At 50.8% G+C, this 19,549-nt stretch overlaps 6 protein-coding genes across 6 annotated transcripts; 2 read left to right on the forward strand and 4 right to left on the reverse strand.

Annotated features, from left to right (window-relative positions):
* Positions 1-876: 876 nt before the first annotated feature.
* On the forward strand, positions 877-5,394 carry MIND_00115300 (uncharacterized protein; the record flags this gene model as incomplete). Its single annotated transcript, XM_037358096.1, has 13 exons — positions 877-916; positions 971-1,495; positions 1,609-1,991; positions 2,045-2,311; positions 2,359-2,467; positions 2,497-2,785; positions 2,833-3,046; positions 3,093-3,372; positions 3,425-3,780; positions 3,827-4,226; positions 4,276-4,478; positions 4,523-4,684; positions 4,732-5,394. The coding sequence occupies 13 exons, from the start codon at positions 877-879 to the stop codon at positions 5,392-5,394; spliced, it is 3,891 nt and encodes a 1,296-aa protein (XP_037226006.1).
* Positions 5,395-6,015: 621 nt separating this feature from the next.
* On the forward strand, positions 6,016-7,024 carry MIND_00115400 (Fe2OG dioxygenase domain-containing protein; the record flags this gene model as incomplete). The annotated part of the gene is made up of 7 exons (XM_037358097.1): positions 6,016-6,087; positions 6,150-6,204; positions 6,266-6,325; positions 6,377-6,582; positions 6,640-6,783; positions 6,832-6,920; positions 6,976-7,024. 7 exons carry the CDS (start codon positions 6,016-6,018, stop codon positions 7,022-7,024), a joined length of 675 nt encoding a protein of 224 aa, XP_037226007.1.
* Positions 7,025-7,169: 145 nt separating this feature from the next.
* On the reverse strand, positions 7,170-9,091 carry MIND_00115500 (Cytochrome P450; the record flags this gene model as incomplete). Its single annotated transcript, XM_037358098.1, has 7 exons — positions 7,170-7,332; positions 7,379-7,888; positions 7,942-8,098; positions 8,146-8,245; positions 8,294-8,368; positions 8,412-8,828; positions 8,888-9,091. The coding sequence occupies 7 exons, from the start codon at positions 9,089-9,091 to the stop codon at positions 7,170-7,172; spliced, it is 1,626 nt and encodes a 541-aa protein (XP_037226008.1).
* Positions 9,092-9,863: 772 nt separating this feature from the next.
* Positions 9,864-13,156, reverse strand: MIND_00115600 (Creatinase aminopeptidase; the record flags this gene model as incomplete). Its single annotated transcript, XM_037358099.1, has 11 exons — positions 9,864-10,004; positions 10,057-10,176; positions 10,226-10,284; positions 10,329-10,542; positions 10,590-10,701; positions 10,750-10,970; positions 11,019-11,389; positions 11,440-11,776; positions 11,828-11,990; positions 12,045-12,119; positions 12,168-13,156. The coding sequence occupies 11 exons, from the start codon at positions 13,154-13,156 to the stop codon at positions 9,864-9,866; spliced, it is 2,802 nt and encodes a 933-aa protein (XP_037226009.1).
* A 1,715-nt stretch (positions 13,157-14,871) lies between these two features.
* MIND_00115800 (uncharacterized protein) lies at positions 14,872-16,950 on the reverse strand (the record flags this gene model as incomplete). The annotated part of the gene is made up of 14 exons (XM_037358100.1): positions 16,751-16,950; positions 16,658-16,697; positions 16,579-16,605; positions 16,017-16,533; positions 15,912-15,964; positions 15,744-15,853; positions 15,685-15,693; positions 15,605-15,635; positions 15,402-15,559; positions 15,301-15,350; positions 15,131-15,245; positions 15,066-15,083; positions 14,974-15,007; positions 14,872-14,921 (listed from the first exon to the last, which is right to left on the reverse strand). The coding sequence occupies exons 1-14, from the start codon at positions 16,907-16,909 to the stop codon at positions 14,872-14,874; spliced, it is 1,371 nt and encodes a 456-aa protein (XP_037226010.1). The 5' UTR covers positions 16,910-16,950.
* An 823-nt stretch (positions 16,951-17,773) lies between these two features.
* MIND_00115900 (uncharacterized protein) lies at positions 17,774-18,856 on the reverse strand (the record flags this gene model as incomplete). Its single annotated transcript, XM_037358101.1, has 4 exons — positions 17,774-18,048; positions 18,098-18,268; positions 18,330-18,677; positions 18,733-18,856. The coding sequence occupies 4 exons, from the start codon at positions 18,854-18,856 to the stop codon at positions 17,774-17,776; spliced, it is 918 nt and encodes a 305-aa protein (XP_037226011.1).
* Positions 18,857-19,549: the final 693 nt, after the last annotated feature.

Genomic DNA, 19,549 nt, shown 5'->3' on the forward strand with positions numbered 1-19,549 from the left:
ACCGGGAGGGAGGTCGAAGCGATGATGTTTGAGAATATTCTAGACACTGTTAGCCAAGGTATCACAGAAAGGAACTCGTACCAAGATGATATTGACTGGCGTCTTGCCTTTATAAGCGCTAAGTTGCGACGATAAAAGGGCCGCAAGACCGAACTTGGTGAGGCCGCGCTGAAAAAGTGTTGAGGCAAGCCACTAAGATGTGGGGACAGTACATACGCGAGTAGCATCCGACATGGCGTAGGGTGGTGTGGCGACGATGATGTTCCCGACAAAGTTCTTGAGGGCCATGACTTCGGCCAAGATTTTGGCGAGAACCACGGTCTCCGCTTCCTACAGCACAATTAGCTTAAGTATATCATATAGAAATAACGAAGAAAACATACCACGAGGGTTCCGACACATTCGGCTGTCTGGTCTTGATGAAGCTGACGCGACGCAGCGAATCGTTCCACGGCTTCTCTTGCGTTCTGGTGCGGAATAAGGTTGAGACTGGGGAGGGGTTGAGCTCGTCTATGCCGGTAGTATCAAGGCTGCTGGGGTTGAACGCAAAGTCAGGCGTGAGCTGCTGCATGGCGCCGAAGATGTTGTTGAGACGACTGGCAGTGGGGGTACTGGGTTCAGACATTGAGTGTGAGTGGAACGAACACGTCGATGAGGATTGGCGTTGTGGTCGCGCTTTTTTAAGTCGTTTTGCGCCATATGATGATCTTGTGGTCGGATTTGGGACAAACAAGTCTTCAATGTGATTCAGGGTGGTGGACATGTGGTGGACAGGTGATAGGGATGATTCGGATGGCTGGACAATAGCTGGAGGGGGGGGTGGAGGGGTGAAAGTTGCCGAGAGGGGAGTCTCACTTTTCGCCTTGTGGACGACCAATGCCAGCCCGAGGAAGTGGTGCGGGGCTAAATGACGATGGTGCGAATCAGTATTAGCGGCAATGGGAACACACAGGACACTCACAAGTTGCAGTTTGGATAACACGCAGTGAAGACGACCGAGTATTGTGTCGTGCTTGCTCTGCCGGAAACCCCCCAGAACGGCATGTGTGGATAGCGCGGAGGAGCACGAGCAAGCACGAGGACTCGGCAGACCACCGGAAAGCGTTGGCAATTGTCAGCGCCGGGCAGCAGCGACTGAGGGACCTGGAGTTGGAGCGCCAACTGGCTGCTCGCACCCGACTGGCGCCACGACAACCAGCGCAGCCTATCCTCGCCCCAGTCCCGATGCAGCGTGTCGCGGGTGTGCCGAGTATGGCGGAGGCTGAGATGTGGCGCGCGTATGAGGAGGACGGGGCAGCCTTCAGTGCGGGGCTGGACACGGCAGAGGATGGTCGAGTGGCTCACAGCCTCTTGGATCAACAGGCGGAGCTTTTTGGTCTGTGGGACCCCGAGGGAGTGGCGCAACGGTTGGGGTTCGGGAATGGAATGGTGGAGGACGCGCTGAATGAACGCGACGAGGAGGAGGATTTCCTCGCTGAGTTACTGGCCAACGCAGGTAAGGGTTGTCGTCAACGTGGGATGACAGCAGACATGTGACACGCGGACTTGATTCTGCTGTCGATGTCTGTTTCGCTCACCGCTTCTTGCTTCATCTAATTCGCCTTACAGGTGTCGCTGGGCCCACCGAGGAGGAGATTCAGACTGCTGGCACCCAGAGAACCCCACTAACGGCTGGATACTTTCCATATCCGAATAAAACGGTGTGTTTTCTGCACTTTTCGAGTTGCCCGCATTTTTCTGAATTGAAGATGGTGCAGATGTTCCTCCTTGACATTCTCGACAACCTTCCGCGACTTCGGGTCTCGAAATCTCTCATGCGAGTCATACTGTGGATCATGCGCGAAACTGGTGCCCAAGACATTCCTTCTCTCGAAGGCCTCAACCGAGTTCAGAAGGAAATTCGAGCCGAATCGGGTATTCCCACTCTCCCTTGCCTGTCGCCACTGGGAAACGTCTTTTTTATGAATGATCCTTGCGCAATTGTCGCACATGTGAGTACATCTGCCTTCCTCGTCCTGTCGAAGATATTCAAGTTTGTGACTAGGATTGGGCCAATCCTGCAATCCGGAAACATATTCGTGTGTACCCAGAAATTCCTAGCAACGGCATCGTTTGCGAGATCTGGCATGCACAAAAATGGAGGAAGAATATGGATCTTGACGCGCTCAGTCCGATGTACGACGCGGGAAATGCACATTTCTATGTCAACGAACTCTGCCGCCTTCAGGACGGCAAGTTCGTTGTTCCTATACGCTGGGTTACTGTCAACTCTGCCGTTTGGGCAGATTGTTACAGTGTCGAAATTGACACAGTGCGAAATTGTCATCGTTTCCCGCAACTCAGGCTGACTTTCAGCAGGTTGGCGAAGCAGCAATTGATGATTCAAAGACGTACCTCGTTGCAGCTGCAGATATGAAGGAAAATTATCTGGACCTCCTTGATCTCGGAGCGGTGCCGCCATGGAATTGTGAGTGCTGTCTGCAATCAATCTTCCAGTTCTCATGCCAGCAGCGGCGACATTTTCGAAGGGACACCCCGCAAGGATGCCCAATCGTAAACGTGCCATTGCGGGTGGCTGTCCAATGTACACCAGCCTTGTCGACTACTTTGGTGACGACGTATCCGGAAATCGCTCTAAATCATGGAACAAGCATTGGAACGCGTATATGACGCATCGAAATCTTCCCCGAAAACTGCTGCAGCAAGAATATCATATCCATTTCGTCTCGACCTCCCCCAATGCGTCCATTTCCGAACAATATCGCGAATTCAAGACCGCCATTGAGTGCGCGCCTCCATATATAGTTTCGGTATTCTTTCTAATAATTTCAGAGCCACACACACCAAGCCGATTGCTGTCCAAGACGACGCAGGCAATACGACAAAGATCTGCGTCTACTGTAACGCCGGCCCTTCCGACAACCCGATGCAGAGTGAGGTATCATCTCATATGGGTGGCCAGGCCAACTACTTCTGTCGAAAATGCAAGGTCGGCGGCCCAAAAGCGCACAAGCACTCGAATGTTGGGTATGAAGAGCTCTTCAAGGTTTGCTCTCCCTTCTATTGGCCAATATATAAGCTAATAACTACAGCCTGGTGTTCCGCGAACCAAAGAATATGTGCTCGACGAGTTGCGGCTTCAAGTCCGGCATGTGTGTGGTGGGACAACAATGGACAAGCTCCAGAAGATCCAGCGCAACACGGGCGTGAAAGACGCATATACGCAGCAATGGATCACAGGTCTCGAAGCCCGTTTTGCGCAACTGAGCGTTGCCGACCCCGAACGACCAGCAGCAAACATCAAAGCGGAGCTCATGAAGTGGGTAGATGAGAACGACGAAAAGATCTATAGTGCTTTCTTGCGAACAACAGGTACAGTTTGACCAATTGTGTCATAAGCATGAGTATTGATGCAAACCCATAGCGTTCGATCCTACACGCGATACACCGATCGAACTCTTACATACGATTCTCCTTGGTGCAGTCAAGTACGTGTGGCACATCTCGCACACCGGCTGGTCCGACAAGGAGAAGACAACATATTCGCAGCGTTTACAAGCGACCGAGACGAGCGGGCTTTCGATTCATGCCATTCGCGCCAAGTACATTATGCAATACGCCAATTCACTCATCGGGAAACAACTTAAGACTGTCGTTCAGACAGGCATATTCCATGTGCATGATTTGGTCTCGGACGACCATCTCGCCGCATGGCAAGCATTAGGCGAGCTCTCTGCCTTGCTCTGGGTCCCCGAAATTCACGACATAACTCAGTATCATGTATGTCCGTCCCGTCATACCTCCCACATTCTCACTTCTACTCCAGACCGACCTCGAAACAGCGGTCGCAAACCTGCTTGATGCTGTCGCCGTTATCGATCCTTCCAAAATCATAACGAAAATCAAATACCACCTGCTTGCACATGCTGCTGATGACGCAATGGAATTTGGACCACTCATTGGCCTTGCGACGGAGCTATTTGAGAGTTTCAACGCCATTTTCCGCTATTGCTCAGTACTATCGAACCATCTGGCACCAAGCCGCGACATCGCTCTTCAGCTGGGAGACCAGGAAGGGCTCAAACATCGACTAACTGGTGGACTTTGGGCGGCAGAAGGCAAACAGAAATGGGTCCGAGCGGGCTCTGATGTTCGCCATTACTTAGAAAAGCACCCCATCCTACAGAAACTCTTGGGCTGGACGCCACAAAAGAGTGTGGATATTGGTACGAGCTTCACGTTCTCTTATCGCCCGGTCTCATGATCATTTTTCAGGCAATGTAAAGTTGACCCCACTCACACGGGGTGAAGATAAGCGATTATTGCGTGAATTAAGCGCGACAACGGCAGCAAAAGCAACAAACTATCATGACTACGCGTCAAACTCAGGATGGGACAACGGAAAATCCTTTATCTGCCAATCGCAGGATGAATGTCGCGTTGGGTCTTGGGTTTTTGCACCGTGGCTATCAACTCATGTGAGTATTTCTTCGGTGTCATTCAGCATCCTAACGCCAAGTAGACCGTAATTCCTGCCCGCGTTGTAGAAATCCTCAAGGGTACCGAGGCCAACCTTGCCGTTTTGGAACGCTTCCAGACATCGGCGAACCGCGATCCAGTATATGGGATGCCGGCATTGATTCGACCCGATGGCGAAACACTCCTTCTCATTGTTCCAACGAAGGTATGGACTCTTAAACCGCTATTGCACTTATATATTCATGAGTGCAGGATGTCAGCTTTAGTTTCAATGCACAACACGACTGTCGTGCAGCCCAATGTGCGGCCACCGGTTCCCGCGCCATTATTCAAGAACGTGTCGCATCTGAAAAGACAGAGCACTTTGTCATACACAAGGACCTTGACCGCTACATCATCAACCTCCATTCTTTCCATAATGCCCACCTCCTGCGTGCAACGCTTCCCCCGCCATCTCTGGGCACCTGTTCCACTCTTCGACGACCGTCCAGCAAAGCACATCGAGTTTGCGACGCAGCTTTTCGCAATCGGAATACTGCGAAGGGAGCCAAAGGAGCAAGTGATGGAGTGGCTAATCCCGCGTCAGACACAGTGGGAACCACCATGCAGCGGGCCAAGCGCCGTCGAGCCAAGGACAACGACTCCGATGCTGAGTCAGCACCAGCACGCAAGCGCGCTCGCAAGGCTGCTCCCAAGAAGAAAAAGCCAAAGGCACAGGCTAATGCCATCCCCATCGCAGTCTCTGTGGCGATTTCGGGAAGCACAAGTTTGGCAGCAGGACGAACCAAGCGAACGATAACAAAAACGGTGAAGGCGCTGGCAGCGGAGGAAGCTTCGAGTGATTCTGAGGAAGTGTCGGACAGTGATCAGATGTCGGAAAAAGATTATGAGACAAGCGATGAAGAGTACCAATAGTTGAGATTAGGAGTAGCTGTCATAAATACATGTTGTTGCTATCCTATCTAGCTGGTGTCAGGCTGGTTGGTGAGCTAGCCTCCAGCTGACGCCCCCAGATAGCAGGCATCTGTGGGCCAGCAGACCCCAGCTACGCGTTCCGCTGGACCCATCTGACAGCGACAGCCTGTCACTGGATGACGGCCCTTTGGCGGTATAGGATTATTTACATTTCAAGTTGTTACCAATAAAATAATATGTCTTGAACATGCATATATGACTTTTGGTTTACCATACTCTGGGAATACTGTCCAAAATATTTTCTAGGCAAGCTGTTTTCTTTTGTAAGTATTTTGGGATTTTAAAGCAAGAGTCTCTTTGACGTGAGAGCGTGACAGCGGCATGAGTGATGCGGTGGTCGTCACAAATCAGGGCACTTTCGGTTTGGTCACTCCCGGTCGGTATAAGCAAAACTGATAAATCAGTTTGTGAATGAATGCTTCAAGTTTGGACTCTGCATCTACATTAACCGCCCCGTCTAGAAAGCGTCCTCGTTATGACTCGGAAGACGCTCGCTCCGACCGTGACTCCGACTCCGAGAGACATAGAAAGGTGGCGCGAGTCCATCCGAGTCTTCCCTACATGGAGCCTCTCGACCTTGTCGAGTTCAAAGTCGAGGACACACCTGGTGCAGACGTCTACTATGTGCCGAATGTGCGCCGCAATCCGACTTGGCTCCTAATTGCTTGCTCACAACTGGCAATCCCCTTTTGTAGTTCATTAATGCTGGCCTTGCTGATGCCTGGTATGAACAACTTGAAGAACTTCAATGCACGGTTTCCAGCCATAGTTATCCTTCTCGCATTTCTCGCGTAGCTCATGGTCCCTGCAGTTTACCATCCAACATTGAAAGTCTACGGCAAATCCGTGAGACAAAACCGGTCCATCGCTGGTACGTGGCAATAGATATGCATACTATCAGTGCTTAAGCCCCGCACCATAGCCTATTCGTCCTCGGACTCTCTGGAGTTCAAGTATTCCGGCCACCAAGTTGACATGAAACGCGCGACAGACATCCCACCCATACTTTCCACAATCTGGCAGCACGTCTCTGCCCGTCTTGGCCTCCAGTTCAACTGCATCCTCATAAATCGGTACGCCAACGGAGACGAAAATATAGGGAAGCACCGTGACGGCAAAGAGAATGGGGTGAGTTACTTGTGCTTGGACTCATATCGAGCTGCCATTTCTTCTTCGCATCCACAGGTGATCGCGAGTCTCTCTCTCGGCGCCGTCCGCAAGTTCCACCTGATACCAAATCGCACTGACACTGGTGCAACGACGAAGAAATGGCCGCTCGCAAACGGGAGCCTGCTCGTTATGCGTGGCGCAACCCAAGATAACTGGAAAGTGAGTAGTGTACTTCTCCACTTGCAGGCCGCTAACGCTTCTTTCCAGCACGAAATACCCAAAGAGCCTGAGGTCAAGCATGGCCGAATATCGTTGACATTTAGACAGCTGCCGGAGGCCGTGGCGAAAGGGCAAAGGTCCGCAACGGCGTCCAAGGCGAAATTCGGATCTTAATTCAAGTTGGTCCTCAAGACCCACATGTCTATCTCCTTTCCGATCATATCTCTACCTGCTTCACTGACAGATCAGACTGGGTTAGCCAAAATCGTTAGGCATGTAGCGTATTACAAACAATAAAACAAGCTCTAAATCCAGTGGAGGGTCCATGCAAATAACGAAATATAAAAAATAATTCTGCTGCTCTGTCTATCTATTGGGCAACTCGCTCATACCTTCAGACCTTGACCACGTCGTTTTACACCCAACCACAACTCCAGCGGCCGGTGCATGAACCCCTCCACACTGCGGAGTTCTGTTCCTGGCGGCATCGTGAATTCGTAACGCAGCAATACCGTTGCCAGGGCAAGTTGCATCTGGATGTATGCGAGACTAGCTCCAAAATCAGCCTGAGAGAGTAAAAACGGAGATAACTCACTTCTTCCCGATACACGCGCGGGGTCCGCTCCCAAACGTGAGCATATGCTTCTTCAGCATCCCGCCACCATCCTCGATCCACCGCTCGGGCCTATACATTTCCGCATCCTCTCCCCAAATGCGTGGGTCGCGCTGGATAGTATACGCCGGGGCGCTGACTTCATAACCCTTGGGAACAGCAACCCCGTCGAGCTCAAACGCCTCACCGACGATACGCGGCAGCCCAAACGCATTTGTCGCAAATAGTCGGAGGCCCTCTTCGATAGTGGCGTTAAGGTAAGGCAGCGACTTGATTTGTTCATGGGTTGGCAGACTATCAGTCGCGGTTTCGAGCTCAATAGCACTGTTAAGTCGAGCCGCTTGCGGCCGCGAAGCGGTCGAATCCAGCTCAGCAAGACCAGCGTTGATGCTGTCCAGCTCAGCCACAACTTTCGCGTAGATACTTGGGTTCGTCAAGATGTAGAACAGAATCGCAGTCAACGAGTTCGCTGTGGTATCTGCGCCAGCCGTCCTGGAAACATTTAGTTCAAGATGCAGAGCTGAAGAAGAAGAAGGAATACAGACAATAAAAGCATGGCTTCCGTGACGACTTCGTCTTGACTAACAGTTCCGCCTTCCTTTTCCCTAACGCCCTCAATTAAACGTTCCAACATGTCATCTCGAGTAACGCCGCTCTCGACGCGGTGTTTGACACACCGAGTTGCAATACGCGACAACGATTCTGTGGAAATGCGTCAATGAAAATTTTGCTCCACAAGTCGCGCATACCGGTCGACTTGTAGCCAGCAGTGATGAACGGTATTGGTAACATCTTGGTATATTCTTCGACGCTGGGGACCAAGCCGACGACAGCCGCTGTTCGTCCGCGCTAGCAAACATAAGATTGAGTCCAACGAAAAAAAGGACAGAATGATACCTGGTCGATCAAAGCGGCAGCATGCTCTTCAAATATGGTCCCGTCCTTTCGTTCTGCAGGAAGGATATCGGAGCCCTAAATAAGTCAGCGAAAACCTTGATGGTCCGGACTTTCTCACCTTGTCGACCATGCCCAGCGGTTCACCGAAAGCAAGATCCGAAATTATGTCGAACGCAAGATAGTTAAACCAGAGCAGGACATCCATAACGGAGTTTGGCCGTACGGCGTCGCCAAACTGGTCGCCAGCACAGATGCGGTCAACCCGGAGAACAAATCGGCCCAATGATTCGCGCATAAATGACTCGAATCCCCGGATGCTCTGGTAAGAGAATGGCTGCGAGAGAAGACGGCGTTTGGAGGAGTGGAGAGCGCGATTTTGTGTGCTAAACAGCGATTCGGTGCCTTGTACATAGAAGGCACGGTAGAAAGGTGATTTATCGAGCGCTGCACTTCCTTGGGCGTAAACCTTGGATGGGGCTTCAGGCGAGGCAAATGAGACATGCCACGGCGCTATTCTAACAACGGGGCCGTATTTCTAACGAGGAATATTAGTATTGAACGGCAAGGGAGTAGCAATAGTAGCAGGACACATACCAGATGCAGTTCATGGACGGCGAGGTAACGCTCTCCTTTCCGGGCATGATACATCAGCCAAAACGGCGTCCACCTCGCTAGAAACGGGCCAGGAACTCGGCGCAGCGGGTCCGTCGCCCAACGCCACAGCGAGAGGACCACTCCAACTCCACAGAGGTAGAATGCAAGCATATCAAGCGATGGGAGAGTAGATGTCACGGTCATGTTGCGGCTTGGCTATAGAGTAGATAGGTTGATTAGGGTTGAATGGTGGGCGGAAGAAGAATGGGTCGCACCTCTGAAGCAACGACGCTCCTAAAAAGACAGAAAAACACCGGACGGATCCAAAATCATTGCGTCAGGAGCCGCGACAAATCGACAGTGGTGACGATGGTGAGAAATGCCTCCACGAATAAGGACAATCAATGGATGCGGAAGCACGACTGCCAGCATCGAGAAAACTATCCAATAGGTGTTGTTGTCGACGTGTCTGCGAAAGAGGTGCAGAATCACGGTAACACCCAAAACAGCAAAGTTCCTTTTCAAGTCGATTTTCGCTGCAAATCACTGTGACGTCACGAATACAGTCCAAAACAGGCCGAGAATCTAGCTAATCAAGCCCCCACCTTCTTCGTAGATTGTGATCCTCACCAGCGCAAGATCCGGCTTGGACAAGGAACATCGCACTTCGAGAAAGATAGATGGGTCCTACACCTACAAAGAAGCTATATACACGAAAACGAATAGACAAAACCACGTATGAACGAAGAACACAAGGAAATAATAGTAGTCGGGGCAAGGTAATAAGCAGAGCAGATGGACGAAAAAGTAGGGTAACGCGTTATCATATCAGTATCGTAGATGGTGGTTCCTGAGGGTCTTGCCCTAACGACAAGCCGCAAATCGTATATGTGTTCCGTGAATCCGTAAATGTAAGCAGGAAGAAAAAGAGATGTCGCGCGGAATGGAGGGAAGCCGAAATCTAGGTTGGTGTGGTCTAATCCCACTCGATGGACATGCCGCCAGGGCCGGTGACGACGCCGATGCCACGGTTAACCTCGCGTGTGAGGTACTTCATCGCCCGTTTGTCGTCTTTGAGATATGGTGAAAGCAGTTGGAAGCATCGTTGGTTGTGGTCCTGCAAACCCACTGTCAGACACATACATGCGTAGCCAGACAACAAGACAAACCTTGAGCCACGCCTTCTCCTCCTTCGTTAACATGCTCTCAACAATCATCTTAGTTTGGATCGGCACGACCGTCAGTCGCTCGAAACCGAGCCACACTGCTCCATTGGTTTGACCACGAGTCTGCGCAACGTTTGCTTGACAACAACTGACAAAAAAAAACTGGACACACCTTGACACGACGGACGACCAACGCCGATTCTATACGGATGCCCCAATGTCCCTCTCGGTCTAATCAAATTTTAGTGGATGCTTAGCGATGGAAAAGTACTCACAGAAGCCAGGCTCATTTGTCGTGACCATCCCCGGAATCAAAGGGACATCACTCGAAAACCCGTGTGTTCCTTCATGGACGGTCAAGAATGACCCAAAGCCATGTCCGGTACCATGGCCATAGTTGAAGCCTTCCCGCCAAAGGGCCTTGCGTGCTAGAACATCCAGTTGCCGGCCAGAGGTACCCTCCGGGAATACCGCGCTATCGATCGCGATCTGCACCCCAGATTCAGTCAAAATAACAGTGGAGACAAAGAACATACATGACCCTGCAGCACTCGTGTATATGCGTCACAGACTTCTGGCGACGGGTGGCCAAAATGGACCGTCCGTGTCGTATCACAAGTACCATCGCGGTACTGACCTCCTGAATCACTGTAAACTGGTCAGAAAAGACAGACACAAACAACACAAAAAACGGACTTGACATAAGGCAATTCCCTGTCTATCATCATCGCAGTCCCACGTCGTGGAGAGTAATGAGGCAAAGCAGCATTCGGTCCACTAGCACTGATATTCTCGTAGGCAAGACCCATGAAATGGCGAGTTTTGCGACGGAATTCGGTTAATCTCTGGGCGGCTTCGTACTCGGTGATGTCGTAGCCCTCCTTGAGCTTGGCCTCCAGCCAAGCCAGGAACCGCACCTAAAGAAAATAAGGCGAGAGTCGGGAACAAGTGAGAAGAATACGCACATAAGATGCGCCATCGCGAAGATAAGCTTCCTTGAGCCCTCTTATCTCCGTTTCATTTTTCACCGACATCATCTCGTCCACATATGACGGAGCCACAGTGTATCGGAAATGAGTAAGCATGAGGGAAATGGCGAAGGAAGTTTGAGGTGTGATGAGGACCTTGCCAGTTCCCCATTCTCTGCGACGCAGATATTGCCACAGGTCGACATAATCCCTTCGCTCGACGCCTAACGAAGTAAGATATTCGCCAACTTCAGTGTTAACCTTGACGGCATCCACAAATAGGAATGCTTCCTCCAACGAGACGAACAGATAACCTTGGAACAATGGGTTGAACGGAATGTCGGAGCCCCGGAGGTTAAGCAGGTAGGCTAGAACCTCGGTTGAGTGAAAGTATGATGTTTGGGAAAGAGTTGCTCACCGATGGCGGGAAGAGACGTGATCAACGTCGCGACATGTCTTTGCGAATCCGTGGGCTCTGCTTTGGAGTAGGCGGGGACGGAGGCAGGCTGTCGTCGGATCCATTCCCGTAGACTGGCTAGTTTAGAGCCGGCTTCCTCTCCAGCAAAGTTAACTGGCTGTGTGAACAGAGGCTCTTGCGATTTCGGCGCCTTGTTCTTCCATGCGAGATCGACCAAGTTCTGTGGCGGATAAACCAACTTCGAATCAAGAGCTGTCAGCTTTGAGTTCAGCAATGTCGCCTTTTCATGTGAGATCATTCGAGCGTCAACACCAATGCGAGCGTTTCTGGCATGTACCTACAGATTGTTCAACAACGAGACAGTTGATTGGCAAATATTTTCGCTTACCACAATGAACTCAATCCAGTCCCTTGGTTGGCGCGCATCACCAGCTTTGATCAGGGTCCAGTTGGAGTCGAGTTGGGTCTTGGCTTGTATCCAATATCTCGAATCGGTGATCAGGTAGGCAGCATCCTGGGTAACGATTGCCTGGCCTGCGGAGCCAGAGAAGCTGTAAGGATTTCGTTAATCAACCGGAAACTCCACATTCGGCTAATAAACGAACCCAGAAATGTACTCTCGCCGCCGGTCACTTGCAGCAACGTATTCTGATTGATGTGCATCTTCGCTGGGGACGATACTAGTGGACGAATGAGTAAAGGTCATTGTAATGAGAACACAAACGCACTAAAAGTCCAGATTCTCCTTGGCCATCAGGTCGCGAAGGCTATTGAGCTGCTCTGAAGTCTCCATCCGCTTGAGAGGAATGTCGACATCGTTGATCTTGCGCTCGTAAGCAGACCCCACAAGTGTGCTGTTGGAGTCATTTCGGACAAGTTGGGTTTGTGGAGTTTGGGTTCGCCGAGAGCCAGAACCGAGAGAAGCCCTGACACCGCTGCTCTGTGGCGTTGTCCTGCCAGGCGAAGGGGAAGTTTTGGAATCGTATGACCCTCTTGAGTCATAGCTTCCCTTGGATTCCTTTGACCGACGAGAGCCTCGACTTTCATGAGTCCCTCGACTATCTTTCGTGCCTCGACTCTCTTTTGTGGCCCGACTAGCGTTGGTTGACTGCGTGTTCGTTCGGATTGGGCCAACAGGTGGGTCGTAGAGCGGGAAACCGCCTCGTGAGCCGCCATTGGATGTTTGCTTCTCCGTCATCTCCGGCTGGTCCTCGATCCCGCGAGTAGCACCCTTCTCTCCACCCAGCTCCTTCTTCTTCCCAATGCCCCACCCATATCCCCAAGCTCCCTTCGACGCAGGCGGCGCAGCAGGCGGTGTCTTGACTTTGGTCCCGGCCATGGTGTTCGTGCGAACCATCCTGGGTCCTTTCTTGCCCATCTCCCATTCCGGAGTATCCGCATTCAATTTAGCGCTCGCCCAGTCATCAGTGTCTTCGCTCTTGAACGTGAGGTTGTCTACAGACGCAAGCGTCGAGCCAGACGACCGTGACGAGGCTGACGCATAGCGCACAAGCTTCTCTCCCTTCGCACCACCTTTTTCTGGGATTGGGGGTAGCCGCGAGTCAATCGATCCGCGAGGACCTCTTGAATCGTACGACGAAGGGCCAGAGTAATCGGAGTCTGAATAAGACAGGCGTCGTCGTGGCTTATTCGAGCTCCAGGGTAAGCATAACGGTGGTGGCGGGGGCGGGGGTGGAGGAGGGGGAGGGGGAGACATGGTGGTCGGAAGTAGAGAGTTGGTTGGCGCGAGCCGAATCGGAGTCGACGAGAAGGCTCAGCAGGAAACACGTTTTCCTCGGTAAAAATGATCAGTCACGCGTCAAGCCTAATGGAGATACCTGGGTCACACTGCCGTCTTTTGCCTCAACAGAACCACGACGGCTGGGTGCCTCGTCCGCCTTGCGATAAACAAGCTCCGGACCTATGCTGCGCCTCCCTCGTCGCCCAGCTTCACCATGAAAGCACGACCCCAGCAGCGATCTCCTCGGGACAGCCATCACAAGACCTGCACAGTCGGAAACGGCGAGATTGACCGAAGACCAAAATAAAGTTCGTTCCGGGGTGGAATTCAGCACAGAAAACGTACGAAAGAGGCACCGTATTCACATTGCCTTCCGCCGTTCGTCCGATGGCGCAAGTCGTTCCCACCCCGCTTTTGCATGTATCCGGCCACGAAATGCATTCCAGAATTATTCGAGAGCGTCCTCGGAGAGACCTTCAGAAGCTCGACACGGGGGCCAGGACCCCGTAGGGCAACTTTGTTTTTGACGTTGTGTGGGCAAAAACATCATATTTCGGGAGACTTGCCGTTGGATCCGCGCACTCCTCCACTTCTTCAGGGGGCTGGGCTGGTAATCTGAGACCATCCTCATCCACAGACTCCGCAAGATTACCAGTGATAACACAGGACGCCGAAGTAACGGCGCTGCGGACTTTGAGTAGGCCCCACTGCGAAAACCTCTCCGCAAAACTAGTGCTCACATTCGTCAACAGTTGGCTGCGCATTCTCCCAAAACCCATGTCAAATGGCCGGAAATTAATGAAAGGCGGACCGAAAGATCCTGTCGTCAGCGTAATTGCTCTTCAAGCTACCGTCTGGGAAATGGCCACGCGGAGAGGGTGCGTCGATAAGCCAAACACCTGCTCATCTCTTATCAATTGCAGAAGCGCCATAATTTTCGACTCAACGCTGGAAGCTAGTGCAATTGATTCAAATCGTGGCTTTAGCGGAGGTCGAATGTATTCCATATCGACTTGGAAGAGATGGTCCGAGCCTACTTATCGGTCAGCGGCGAGACTCTGCAACGATTTCGATCAGTTGGAAAGACGAGAATCGAGTGCGATCGGACCCAGACTTGAGAATGCTTTAGCCATTGCCACTGGCCAACTCGAAAACAGGGAGCACAGAGGGGTATACATTATGAGCGCCTTGTCACTCTTTCCGCACTGATATTAGCCCTAATTTACATAGTCTTCATTGACATGTATCGGAAACTTGGTCACAATATTCTCTCGTCGGCAGCGCTGGACGTATCATATGTATGGTAAACTGGAAGAAGGTCGTAAAATGAACCAACACGTGTTTGCAAGGAGGATAAACTGCCTTTCATGTGCCTCGAGTTTAATTTGTTGGTCCATACCATGCCTCTAATGACGGCAGAGGCTTAGGACCAACCGACATACTCAAAATTCCCCACCTCCAAGTCATATTACCCCGCACTCAGACTGAAGTGTGGGAAAATAGCCTTTTTCAGACAACCGGCGTTTGCGCAGTGATCGTCGATCCCCCAGTGGTGGGCGTGCTTCTTCCGATGCCTCCATGATATCATTATAATAAACCCACGACTGTGACAAATAAACTCGTATGCACCAAGGGTATATACGGATTGGCCAACGCCATATCCTAGCAAAACCCCACCGATTTTTCCCGGTCTACATAAGCTTGCTGCGCACGACGTGTTTCCGAATTATCGTATCTTGTACTGTTGACGATCAATCTTTTTGCTTATAAAACTACTACACTGGCAGACATACCACTTGCGATGACGGACTGTGTCCCCGCTACGTCCTGCAAATCGTTGTGCATCACTTTTTGGTATCTTCTTACTTGTGTAATATCAACTCACGACGAGTGAAGTCAAGTGCTAAACCAAGCGTTGGCTGATGAAAATTGTGAATAAAAGTCGCTCACGACGAACAGGGTTCTCTTGAAAGTCTCCCTCTTCTTGTGTGCAGATAGAAAATGACTGCGAAAATACTCTGTTGCTGTGTAAAAATTATTCGTGCGACTGCCATAGCTGATGATACTACCGACGCGCAACATTCAGTCTAGAGAATCGACAGAGCCGAATGAAAACGCACTAATCGCGAATCTGAATTCCCGCCTCGAGTTTTCGGCGAAGAATGTCAGTCTGTGTTGCCAGTCAGCTGGGGGGATGTCTCTAGCGGGGAAGGCTACCTACTTTGTTGAGCAATAAAACCAGTTGCGCATTCTTCAATAATGGATTCGCACATATAATCGCCAATAACTGCAGCGAGTCCGAAATACGGTTGGTGAGTGGGTCTTCCTCGAGGTATTGATCAAAAGCTGAGATTGCGGCAACGAATATCAGGGCATTCACTGCCATAAATTGTCGACTGGGCAGCAACTAACGTTGACACCTACCGTCGTCGAAATATGACGCCCATGCTGCACGCTAGAGTGGGACGGTCAGCCCTATACGACAAGGGCGCAGTGGGACTAACTTGGCTAAGCTATTGAATCAAGTGTCAGACGTTCTTCTAGCCCACACACGAGAGCTTACAACACCACCCACGTCGTAAATCTTCCACAGATGGGTCCCACCTGCCGTCTTCACCGGAATGGAGTGTTCTACAACGCCAATTGTCTGCAGTCGCACGCGCAACACATCGTCTGGCGCGAGAAGCGGGTTAGCAGTGACAAGAATAGAAACGAGTGGAGTAGCGCTAACCCGTGGTGGGCACGTAGTCGGGCTGGGCAATACGATGGACCTCGCCAAGGAAGCTAACGGTGCGGTCAGCTCCGGAGAGGATTCGAGCAGGTCAGCTGGACTCACAAGCTGCCCGACTCCTCCAACCGCAATTTTCGCGTCCGAAGTAAGCCCTGTACCATGCGATGGCCCCAGAGGGCTTCTATAGCCCCAACCGACATTCCGAGGACTTGACCGGCTCTGTTTGTCGCCACAACCGCAGCCGGTGCATCGAGAAGTACTCCCAGAGGACGCGTGCCGGTGAGTCGTGTCAGGCCTTGCTTCGTAGTGAATAGACTTGCAGACCGTTTTCCAACGAAGGAAATTCCATCGCTGAGCTGGGCGGTCAAAGAACTCTCAAGTGAGATCAGCGGAAGAAGGTCCCTTCGAAGCGTGTGAAACTCGTTCTCGGCCCCAGCGTCTATCGGTCCCGGCCAGGGGTATTCTTCGTAAGCTTGGCTAAAGTCGTATTCCAACTCTTCGACGATCGTCCGCACAGCTTTGATAAGGTTGGCATAGACGACAATACGCCATGAAGGTCGGTCTGCATCAAGCGTCTGGGAAGCATAGTAGAGTTGGAATTGCTTCTGGAGAGTAGATTTTCCTAGTAGACAGGTCAGAACGCGCGTAAACGAATTCGAAGACAGACCTGACTCGGCCTGGCCAAGGATAATGACTGCAAATCGAAGTGAGAGGGAGATGGCGACTCGGGCACACGTACTTTTGACTTGCCTGCGTCGCTCCCCCCTGCTGCGCTGCAGCCGCCTTCTATTGCCCCAACAAATTAGTACTTGACCTTGAAGTCGTCACGGTTAACGCACTCTAATATCCTCGTCGATCGAATCGCTGACCCTCTGAGCGGCTGTTGCAGTGGGGTCGGCCGGGTGCGATCCACTAGCAGGACCACTATTACAAGAGGACGAGGCTTGCTTGCCGCCTCCAGCAAATCGCCGGGGTGCTCGAGCGAAGTAGGAGGACATAAAGAGAGAGCGAGAAAGCAACGACGGAGCGGTGATATGAAATAGTTACCGTGCATCTCTAAAGACCTTGAAATAGGCAGCGGAGTTGCCGTAAACAGGAAAGAAGCGCGACCTGATCTGACCGCCTTTCACGTCGGAGAGGTTACAAGGCAGAACCCGAGGCGGCAGGTCGCATGGAGTAATGGGATGCAGGTAGTATCGTTTCGCTTGCGCTGCTGCTACTGCCGGTAGAGCGGGGCGATTCTGAAACGGTGGGAAGAAAATCCTCGAAATGACGGACATGAACGTGGAGGACATGATATCATCCGACCTCAAGGAAGAGATGCATTATTGTTGTTGTTAACGCGCCTTTTCTCACCCCACGTTGGCTGGGCGAACTATAAGTCATGATTGACCGCAAGGGATAACACACCCGAACCCTCCTCAATGCGACATGTCTGCCGTTTGGTTCCATATAATGCTTGTGGTCAACCTTTGGCGGCTTGCACGCGGAAAGGTACTGGCTTTTCTATAGTTATCCGACCATTACCGCCAGCCATCTTCCAGAGACACTCTCTAGTGTTAGATGGCGGAAGAGCATGACGATGGAGACCATGCGGTCAGAATTGAAAGACACCGCCGGTGCAGACAAGGGCGAGACTGAGATGGACCGCCCCCAGTTTTGGTGTTGACCGGGACTCCGCAAGGGCATAATAAGATTGTGGAAGAAACAGAAAGATGATCGCCGTTTTGATGTCACGCAAGAAAATACCTTTAGTTCCAACTTGTTCCAGGCGATTGTCATTTTGTAGATACTAGTACAAAGTTACTGTAGGAGGGCGTTGCAGCACAGCTAATACAAGTTGTCGATATAAGGCTAATAAGCTACACGTCGAATCGGAAGTCTTCCTGATATTCACTGCTGCCCAAGTTCAAAAACTCTATACTCGAGAAGTTCTTTGGAGCTGTTGCATTCGAAATTTTGCGCTTCGTTGTCTTTCCATGGGATCCGATAGTGGTTGCGGGTCGTTTGGCGGTCTGGGACCTTGCCGCTTCCTTATTGTTTCCTCCGTGTACCTTTCTTTTAGCTTGAGCCAAAGACGTGGTGGGTCGAGTTTGCACCGCATGCCCCGCATCGCTAGGAAAAAGATCTTCCTCATCTATGAAGCTGATTAGTTCAGCAGGAAAGAAAAAGGAGACGAAACACACCCAGCGCAGGTAACGAAAGCAGATGACCCCATGGGGTGACCTCCACCTTTGGAAGAATCTCTAATGCAAACGGCGCATCATCATGCCTCGAAGAGAACGCAGATTCCCGTATAGATTTCCCAGCTAATCTATAATCTGGAAGGGCAAAATCAAATGGCGGAGTATACGTTTCTGTGAACAAAGTATTAGCTCTGGAGTGAAAAAAGCCTACTCCTAGGTTAGAGATGCTCACCAACAATTTTGGGTGGCATGTACTCTGTTTCTCCATCGTCCAACGCGGCATTTATGCTGCTCGCTGGTGCCACGCTCGAACGGGGGACACGAGAGGAATTCCGTCGCGCGAATACGGAAAGGGACTCCTTGTCCAGCTCTGAAACCTCTCTAAACAACCCATTCGTTTGGTTAGCTTGACGAAGAAGCGCAGACAGTTTCTGGTCTTCCGGCAGTGGCGTCCTTGGATTGAGCGCAATCTTTTCTTTCGACGCGATAACTTGGATTGGGGGCTCTTGATTTGGGAGTGGTGTCTTGTCGCTCAGAACATGCCCAATCGGACGCGCCACTTCGTGAATGAGTGTTTTCACTGCATGATGGGCTTCAGCCGAGAAGCCACAACAATCAAGAGGTTGTAGACTAACATGCCACTTCATTTATTCGCTTCGAGGTTCCACTCCGATGGTAGGTCGGATTCTCGCGTCCGGGAGTCTTGGGCCTTGAGCGAGCATCAGTAGCTCGACTTGTGGATCGAGTAGTGGAAAGCATATTAATATCAGAAACGCGCTTGTCACGCTTATGTAAGTCCATCAAATTCAAACAGGCCGCACTGTTTGAATTTGATGGACCTAGCCCAGGTACTTAGTAGCTCTTTCTATGTTGTATAGTGGCTCCCTCGCGGATTTCTTAATGTACTGTATGAAGGCATTTATCGCTGTTTAATCGAATGTTGGGATCAAAGTTGAAAGTTGGAAGTCGGAAGTCTGAACTTTTGTGTGACATGCAGGGCAGGTGTAGTTGGTACTCAGAAGTTGAAGGCCATACAAATAGAAGTCTAACTATGATTCATTTTTGTGCTTAGATCCAGTTTTGACCATATTTGGACTGATGTCTGGAATTTTGATTATTTTAATTATGTTGGCCAGTGTTATTTGACTCTGAGCTGTATAAGTATCAGTTTAATCAAATGGTTCACATTATACTTGCACCTTAAAAGCCTACTTAACATTGAGTAAAGATCAAAAATAGTCTTGCTGAAAATAACATTGAATAAAGATCACTAAGACTATTTTCAGCAAGAAAATAGTCTTCTCAGCTGTAAAAAAATTCCAACAGTCAATATTTAATGCAAAATATGACTTTTGTTAATTTATAGTCCTGTACTATTTTGTTCAATTTGGCCAGATCACTGGTTTTGATAAACTCAAAAATTGCCAAGAATGTGAGAAATCAAGTAAAAAA

This window comes from Mycena indigotica, assembly GCF_014461135.1.
Source record: "Mycena indigotica strain 171206Taipei chromosome Unknown Mind.scaff0001, whole genome shotgun sequence".
Lineage (NCBI taxonomy): Eukaryota > Fungi > Basidiomycota > Agaricomycetes > Agaricales > Mycenaceae > Mycena > Mycena indigotica.